Source organism: Triticum aestivum, chromosome 3B (assembly GCF_018294505.1).
Source record: "Triticum aestivum cultivar Chinese Spring chromosome 3B, IWGSC CS RefSeq v2.1, whole genome shotgun sequence".
In the NCBI taxonomy this organism is placed as follows: Eukaryota; Viridiplantae; Streptophyta; class Magnoliopsida; order Poales; family Poaceae; genus Triticum; species Triticum aestivum.
The window spans coordinates 35554691-35564301 of NC_057801.1; the positions used below are offsets into that span (position 1 = coordinate 35554691).

Genomic DNA, 9611 nt, shown 5'->3' on the forward strand with positions numbered 1-9611 from the left:
AAAAATACTTACTCATAATTTAAAAACTCAAGAAACACCAGTGATAAATAAACTAGAGAGAAAATAAAGAAATTGTTGAAAACCATATGGCTTTTTATTTATTTTTTGAAGTTTTCTTGATTTATTAAAAATTTTTGCTAGCATTTATATCCTACAGAAAAGAACTAGTGGAGATTTCTGAAGAAGAAACAAGCGATGTGAGAGCCCCGCGATCGCGGCAAGGCCTACACATCAGCACTACTTTGATCAAAACCACTTCAAAAGACCAAAACCACACGGTATTTAGAATTCAAGGGCATAGTTACACGATTCAACTGCTTTGAGACCAACTTTTTTGCTAGGAACGCAACTCTCCGTCCAGGATGACATTTGCGGAGTGAAAGTGCAAGTTGCTTCAGCGTGCGACCCAAGTCGCTACAATTCCGCTTTATTTCAGTACTGAAAATATTGGTTTTAGATTTTTAGCTAACATCACTTTTAATCAGCGATCTGGACCAATAATCCTAGACTCACATGCCTGTTACGGGGTTTTACGTAATTTTCTTCTGAACTAATCTCTCTCCCTCCCTGATTTTCAGTGGGGGTGGGGCGTATGCTCCCTCTTCTCCAATCCCGATCGCCCACGTCTGATATTCCGTAAATTCCCTAATAGGCCCCTCCGTGCGTCTGCCATTACCGCGATCTGGACATATTACTATTGCTTAAGTTAAACCTGGACAAAAGATTTGACTCTATCTCATATCAGGTTCATTAAAAAGTCATGTAATTGGATCGTAGCTTTGGTCTCAGTTCTTCTCGGTTAGTCTCAGCTCTGGTGCGAATCGTATGCTCGGTGCGCTCATGAGTCATCTCGAGTTCTCAATGTCTTCTTCTAGAAAAGGCCCCATCATATTCCAGAGTAGACAATGGTAAACTATGTTGTTATTCCAAAAAAACAAAGTGGGATAGAAATTTAGCAGACCGCTCCCGCGAGCGACCGCTCCCGCGACCGAAACCCTCGCCGCCGCCTCCTTCCCCTGCCCGTCTCCGGCGGGGTCTAGCCGCCCTCGCCGGCGCGCGGCCCGGATCCGCCCCCTTCCCCCCGCCCTTCCTCCCCAGCCCCTCCTTCCGCCCTCGTGCCGCCTCCCCGGGAGGCGGTCGAGGCGGCCCCGTGCCCCTGCTCTCGGCGTCGCCCCTCATCCTCTCCCCTGCCGTCGCCGGTGGGCGCCCCCGGCTACGGCTCGGGGGGTGCCGGTGGCGGCAGGATCTCCTCTCCCCGCACGCGCGTCCCCCTGGCCCGGGGCAGGGGGCGGCGGCGGTGTTGCTCAGCTTGGCGACGGTCCGGTGATCCGGCGGGGTGGCCGGCGGCGGTCGTGGTAGCGGCGCTGCTCCTTGGCGACGGGGCGGCGTGGTGGTGCTGGGTGGCCGATGTCGCGCCCCCGGCCCAGATCTGTGTCCGGCGGGCCCCATCTGGGTCCTAGCGGACCGGCCCCTCGGCGTGGCCTCGTTGTCCGCGGCGCGGTGAGGAGGAGGAGCGGCTCGGATATGGGGCGTCGGCGCCGTTGGCGTGCCGGCAGCAGCGCGAAGGCAGGAGCTTTACGGGCCCACGAGGGCTCGGCCGGGCCTGTGGGCCCATGGGCCTGGTGTGCTCCTGCTATTGCGTCCGGACGGCTACCGTCGCGGACGGTGGAGGTGGGGCCCTCCCGCGTGCCGACGGTGCTGATGCCCTAGTCCTGGCTCTGATTCTTCGCCGCGCTGTCCCCACTTCGCGGTGCCGTGGTGAGACGGGGTGGGGGCCTCATGACCGCGTTGGCGCAGGGTGATGGTTGGTTTGGTGGCTGGATCCGGAGCGCCAAAGGTGCGGGTTGGGATCGAGGGAAACCCCTGTCGGCGGGGCCGACACAGACGCGGTGGCGCCTGTGGGTGCCACCTGACCTTCCGGGAGGGCGTCATGGGCTACCCTTCCTCTCGCCTCGTCGTGTACCGTGGGAAACCCTTGGCAGCAGCGTCATCATCATCGCGATCCTTCTTGGAGGTGTTGATAGGTGCCGCCGCTTCGAAGTCTTGGAGTCTAGTGGAAGATCCCGGTGGGCGCTGCGATCGCGAGGCTTCTTCGTTTTTGTTGATCCGCCATTGTCGGCATTTGTTTTCTTTTGTTCTTTCTCTATCGTTTTTTTTGGGCGTGACTGTGCTGCTTCCGCCCCAGCACATATTCATGTATGGTTTGGTTGGTTGCTTTGTATACAAAGCGGGGAAACCCTTTTTCGGTATTCCAGAGTAGTCGCCGGGGTGCTGGATCCGTAGAGAGAAAAATAATGGAGAAGGTCCACTAACATCAAAGAAGGAGAGTACTCTAGAACACGGTAGCACCTTCATGGGCCGAAAAGAAAAACAAGGAGAAGCTCGTGGAGCCGAGCTGAAAAGCGAAACGTAACCAAACGCTCAGAGTATTCGAGATGCTTCAAGAGCAGCACCTGCGACGCTATAAGTACCTGAGCCTCAGTCCCATCGGTCTCCATCGGTCCATCCCAACTCAAGCCAGTGTCACGCAACAGCAAACAACATCCTTTTCCTACCTACGATCCGATACCGAATTTTCCGAGCGCACAAGCCAAACCAAAGCAAACACTGACGATGTCGATCGTGAGGCGGAGCAACGTGTTCAACCCCTTCGCCGACCTTTGGGCGGACCCCTTCGACACCTTCCGTTCCATCGTCCCGGCGATCTCAGGCGGCAGCAGCGAGACGGCCGCGTTCGCCAACGCCCGTGTGGACTGGAAGGAGACCCCCGAGGCGCACGTCTTCAAGGTCGACCTCCCCGGCGTGAAGAAGGAGGAGGTCAAGGTGGAGGTGGAGGACGGCAACGTGCTCGTCGTCAGCGGCGAGCGGAGCAGGGAGAAGGAGGACAAGAACGACAAGTGGCACCGCGTGGAGCGCAGCAGCGGCAAGTTCGTGCGGCGTTTCCGGCTGCCGGAGGACGCCAAGGTGGAGGAGGTCAAGGCCGGGCTGGAGAACGGCGTGCTCACCGTCACCGTGCCCAAGGCCGAGGTCAAGAAGCCCGAGGTGAAGGCCATCGAGATCTCCGGCTGAGTGCATGCGTTTGGACGTATGCTCATTCAGGTTGGAGCCAATTTGGTTGATGTGTGTGCGAGTTCTTGCGAGTCTGATGAGACATCTCTGTATTGTGTTTCTTTCCCCAGTGTTTTCTGTACTTGTGTAATCGGCTAATCGCCAACAGATTCGGCGATGAATAAATGAGAAATAAATTGTTCTGATTTTGAGTGCAGTGCAGATTTTGCGTACACAAAATTTGACCCTTTTTTGCTTGCAGTTGGGATGGATACACTGACAGGCTTTCTTCTACAGAAACATCGGTACACTGAATGTCTTCTGTCTCACATTCAGCTTTCATAATCGTGGGTCTACAATGATTCTGTGACTTCTATTCTGCCTCACCTTCAGTTTTCTTTGTTCTTCTTTGAGAAATACATTCAGTGTTCATTAATCAGTTATTTCTAGGACAGAAAGAGAGCAGAGACATGCCATCAGAAGCCTCTTAGATTTGAAGCCTCCCAGTGCGCCAAGAGTGGCCCTGTAAGGTTGTTAAATTCATAAATATATTTAAAGTTAATGAATATTTTTTAAGTTTGTGAACATTTTTAAATTTGCTTAGTTTATTTCAAATTTACAAACATTTTTTAAAGTATATTATATGTTTTTTAAAAAATCCAAGGGCTTTTAAAACCTTGAATATCTTTTGATTTAACAATTCTTTAATAAAAGAATGTTAGCCGGAGCGAGTGAATAAAAGCTAAGCAAATGAGAGCTAAGTGAGCGAGAGCTTCCTGGACCATGTGAACATTATAACAACAATTCCACGGTTTTAGCCTGGAGTAGATCATCTCAAGAGGCTCACACAACAACCACCAGCTAACACTCATGCCGTAACACATAAGGGCATCACTACCACACGTCAAACGACTCCCCTCTCATCTTAGAACAAATATCATCTATAATAACAGCCTATCACAATACACACAAAAATAACACTACCAGAACATAATTAAAATCGAAGTCAACACAGAGAAAATCAAAACAAAACAGCCGACTACCATAAGCTGCTAGAGAAAAAAGACAACAACACCTTCGCGTGCTATAGCCTCTAAGTAAAACACATGGCAGCATGGATTTTGGACCGGAAATGAGAACGGTGGACACAGGACAGGCCTAAAAAAATGTGTGCATCGGACCTTGGATAAATACACATCGTCCAGTCTGTGGCCCAATCTATCTTCCGCCTTGCATCTTTTTCCCTTGAAAATTGCTTTTTCCAATACACACAAGACATATCATCCAATGAAGTCCACACCTAAGACTTGATCCCGAGTGGGTATGCAGAGGCCCGCGGCAATCCTTCTTCTTAATCCTGAGTGGGTTGGAGTGTAAGTACACACAACTCTACTATCCGGTCTAAGAAAATCTAGATTATCGTGAATCATTTCTTTCTCGTGAATGAGGAGGATGTGTAGATGAGGGAACGTAGAAGCTCAATTTTTTTTTGGCAGAAACAGTTTCATTGAATAATCCCTGTTTAGTTGCAATTGAAACATTGAAGATACATATTTAATTCCTTAGAGTTTTTTCCCTTGTATTTTCAGTAAGCCATGCATTCGTATGCAAAGTACATAATGTGTGATTCTAGGCAAAACTTGATGGACCTCCGAAGTTTTCTCTTGGTTGTTTTAAACATTACACTCACCACCAAATCCTAATTTGACTTTTAAAGGCCGTCAAACAAAAAATAAATATTAAAACATTAAGTATAAAAATGCATATATATTTCTGAAAATTATACATATTGAAATTTTATATTACATGTATCGTCTCAGTAGTACAAGGTGCCACCACTTTTATGACGCCCGCACATGAATCTTTTTTATTGGGCCGAGGTACAGTTCGCAATGAGGTGTCCCCGAAACTCTATATTGCACTATCTAAAGGGTCTCTCCACCACAATTGTCATCTCCATCTACATAAGATCAGTACTTGCAATTAAGACCCCATTGGGATTAGCGACATTATAAGACGGTTAATCATCCATCTTCAAATAAGCCTATCTACAATGTCTCTCATTTGTGGTTCGATTGCGATGTGTGAGTAATCCCCTCGGGCGAAGGACTAGGCATAGCCTTGTAATACCGAGACATGCATCAATGGGGCCTATGGTCCAGGCGTCATCCGCACTCGGGGCCCCTCCCACGCGTGCACTCGACCATGCTAGTTTAATTTGATGGCTTGTGTTCTTCTCATGTTGGTAATAGGTCGAGATATTGTAGGTAATTTATATTCATTACATGCAAACAATAAGCAATTCCATCAGTGGCTCCTCATGATTGGTGTTAAGTCTTGGCACCCTCATGATTGAAATTCCTTTTCTTGTCTTGGACAAGGCTACAAAGGGACTCAAGAACACAAATATGTTTTCTCAACCCAATTTTGACAACTTTTTCATACAACTGTAGTTAAAAAATGAATTATATGCAGTATGACTAGAAATGCACTAAATGGCTTAAATATAGCAAACAAACCCTGAAAGATGCCAAATTGTTTACATAGGGCGTTGGCGCCGGCTTCATACCAGCGCAGTCCCCGGGCACCGTCCACTCCAGCAGGAACCCGCGCCCGACGATCCCCACGTAGTTGTCCCACGCCCGCAGCTCCGAGCCGGGCAGCACCGGGACGACCGAGTACTTGCACTCCGCCGGCCCCACCGGCCGGGTCTCGTACCTCCGCCCTATGTGCACGGACCAGGCGTCGGTGGTGCTGGAGCAGTTGTTGGGCAACCAGAGTGCCCCTACGGGCGGCGGCGGCGCACGCGAGCAGTTGTTGCAGAAGAAGAGCTCCCAATTGGCGCCGCTGACGGCCAGCGGCGAGAGTGCGAGGCTGTTGCACACGTTGAACCGCGTCGCGCGGTAGGGGTCATCGCTGCCGGCGACGAGGCCGCTGTGGAAGGCCACCACGGAGCAGTTGCCGTAGCGGATGCCGAGGAGGCGGAGGTAGGACTTGCTGAGGGAGGGCACCGTGGCGCCGGTGGGGTCGTCGCACGTGATACCGAAGGTTGGGTAGCCGCAGCTCGGTTCGTGGTGGCCGAGCAGCCAGAACAGGCATGTGATGGTCAGGTCGCCGCACGCCGCCGGCGCGCAGCTCGCGTCCAGCGGCTGCGTGCGGGAGCCAAGCAGCAGAGGCATGCACAATAGTAGAAGCACGAGTAACATGTCAGATCAAATGGCGAAAGGGATGGAATTTCTGTGGTATTTTAAGATGGGAAACGAGACTGGATCGTACTAGCAGTAACTTGTAAGCCGCCGGGGGATGGTCGTCCATGGCTGATTTGTGTGACATTTGGTCAGCAGTCCAATGTTAGAACTCGGGGAAGATGGTCCCCTGATCGACCCTCACGGCCTTATTTAGCCGTATTTCGGATGACTTTGGTAATATGAGGACACGAGGAACGTCTCTCGGATACTAACTGCCAAGGTTTTTTTTGAAGGATGCAGCGGGTGGAGAAAGGACCACGCTACGAGTCAGCCGATGGATCTTTCTAAAAGATCCGCCGCCTCGGCATTTGTCAGTTGTACAGCTATCCATCATCCAACGTCGTTCTCATTACTGCAACAAGGGCAGGGTTGCGGAAATACTTTGCAACAAAGCTTATGTTGCAAAAATCTTTTCTGGCATAGTTGACATTGTCAAAAAAATCATCACTATTTTGGCAACATCAGTGTTGTTGCAGAAACCAAATTGCAACACACACAATGTTGCAAAAATATTTGTCATTTTTCTTTTGTCTTCATTTTTTCGCAACATGGTTGTTGTTGTGGAAGGCAATTTTGCAACACTAGTGACGTTGCAGAAAGAGAGACATGAAGGATATGTGTACACGCGTCACATGGTGGAGGCGGCGGATCGCTCGCGTGCGATCCATCGGGTGAAGGCAAGAGTTTCCCGTGGAGAAAAGGTTTCCCAACAGCGGGGAAAAGAACTTTTGGCCTTGATTGTTTGATTCACAAGTCCTTACGGCATCTCCAACGCTGACCCAAAATCAGATGTCATACCCGTCCGCAGATCGGTCTTGACCGTACATGAACCGACCATCAACTCTTTACTATAAATTTTTGACTCTATTAACTTACAAAAAGATTATTAGCTTTAGTTTGATGAAAGGCTATTAATCATAGTGCCTCGGTAGCCTTCGCTAAATCTAGCCCGGCCAAATCATGGCTACTAAGCACCAATCATCACCAATCACAAGGCAAAGAGCTAAGTATTTGGCTTGGTGCTCCAACTAGTGCAAAAAAATGCCTTCCACCAGTGTCGGAGCTACACAAAAACTACTGGGGGCCAAACGTAAATGATAAATATCTGGGGGAGGGGGCGAAAGGTTAATTTTCCTCTCACCTAGGTCCTTTAAAAAAAATTCAGACTTTTCTCCAAGGCTGGGGGCATCGGCCCCTGGCCTCAACATAGCTTCGCCGCTGCCTTCTACCAAACGGCTGGCTAATTTGCATAATTAAATATACTAGTAGAACCCATGTGCAAAGAATAATGTCAGGTGACATGAGGCATAGACTATTCACATTTGTCTGAACATTAGGTTCTAGGCCATGTCGCGGCTGCAGCTCCACCGCTGCCACCTATGGTGGCAGCAGCGGCAGTCCGTGGGGGCCCAGACAGGGGAGATCTCGCCGGCGAGCACCTCGGAGGACGATCTCTACTTCACCCCCTCCACTTCTTTCGAGACCGACGATGCTGAGTGAGCCCCCATTCCAATTTGCTTTAAATTAATTGATTGATGAACAGATCAGTTTAGTCGAGATTGTGGGATGTATGTCTTAATGAGTGTGTGGATTTGTCTTTGTGACTAATGATGAGTGAACATCTATTTAGACATGCTTGCCAGACTGTTTGCCTTTTGATGATCCATTTATTTGCAAGCCTTTTCATGAGCTCACCTAAGCAGCTGCTACGTATTATAGTTAAACCAACAATGCGGCATTAGTGATAATGTGACCATGTGCGTCCAGATCTTTTGTCCATCTTTCCACAGAGATAAGTTGTACCAAATGGATGGGTATAAACGGTAACTGGGCACATGTGGAGAGGGTCGTGCCTATCACCACCGCCAGCCCGTCTTGCACTAGAATGGGTCGAAATTGATGGTGTGGTTGCAGGCCATGGACAGCTGGGCGGCCAGCCGCGTCGCCTGGGGACGGGGGCGAAAGGCTAATTTTCCTCTCACCTAGGTCCTTCAAAAAAATCTTTAGACTTTTGTCCAAGGCTGGGGGGCATCAGCCCCCTAGCCTCAACATAGCTTCGCCACTGCCTTCCACCAAACGGCTGCCAAATTTGCATAATTAAATATACTAGTAGAACCCCCGTGTGTTGCCACGGGCTAGTAAAATATGTGTACAAATAATAATGGCAGGTGACATGAGGCATAGACTATTCACACTTGTCTGAACATTAGTGTTGCAAACAATGGCAGCCCTGTGCACCTCTCCACCTCCGGCTCGCACCCTCCGGCTCTGGGCCCTGCCGCGGCTGCAGCTCCAACGCTTCCAACTATGGTGGCGGCAGCGGCAGTCTATGGGGCCCCCAGACAGGAGAAATCTCGCTGGCGAGCACCTCGGAGGACGATCACTACTTTACCCTGATACGTCCATTTTGCATCATGCTTTTATATCAATATTTATTACATTATGGGCTCTTATTACACTTTATATCTCAATACTTATGGCTATTCTCTCTTATTTTACAAGGTTTACCATGAAGAGGGCGAATGCCGACACCTCGAATTCTCGCTGGAAAAGGAGCAAACATTGGAAACCTATTCTGCACTGCTCCAAAAATCCTGAAACTCCACGAAACCTATTTTTTGAATTAATAAGAATTATTGAGCGGAAGAAGTACACCAAGGGGCCCACACCCTGTCCAGGAGGGTGGGGAGCGCGCCCCCGTGTCTCCTGGGCCCCCTGGTGGCCCTCCGGTGTCCATCTTCTGCTATATGAAGGCTTTTACCCTGGAAAAAATCGTGGGCAAGCTTACGGGACGAAACTCCGCCGCCACGAGGCGGAACCAATCTAGGGCTCTGGCGGCGCTGTTCTGCCGGGGACACTTCCCTCCGGAAGGGGGAAATCATCACCAACGTCCTCACCAACGATCCTCTCATCGGGAAGGGGTCAATCTTCATCAACATCTTCACCAGCACCATCTCCTCGCCAAACCCTAGTTCATCTTTTATATCCAATCTTGTATCAAAACCACAAATTGGTACCTGTGGGTTGCTAGTAGTGTTGATTACTCCTTGTAGTTGATGCTAATTGGTTTACTTGGTGGAAGATCATATGTTCAGATCCTTAATGCATATTATTACCCCTCTGATTATGAACATGAATATGCTTTGTGAGTAGTTACGTTTGTTCCTGAGGACATGGGTGAAGTCTTGCTATTAGTAGCCATGTGAATTTGGTATTCGTTCGATATTTTGATGAGATGTATGTTGTCTTTTCCTCTAGTGGTGTTATGTAAACGTCGACTACATGACACTTGACCATTATTTGGGCCTAGAGGAA

At 49.5% G+C, this 9611-nt stretch overlaps 1 protein-coding gene across 1 annotated transcript; it reads left to right on the plus strand.

Annotated features, from left to right (window-relative positions):
* The first annotated feature begins 2474 nt into the window (after positions 1-2474).
* Positions 2475-3265, plus strand: LOC123064597 (16.9 kDa class I heat shock protein 1-like). Its single transcript, XM_044488049.1, has one exon. It carries the CDS (start codon positions 2614-2616, stop codon positions 3067-3069), a length of 456 nt encoding a protein of 151 aa, XP_044343984.1. The 5' UTR covers positions 2475-2613; the 3' UTR covers positions 3070-3265.
* Positions 3266-9611: the final 6346 nt, after the last annotated feature.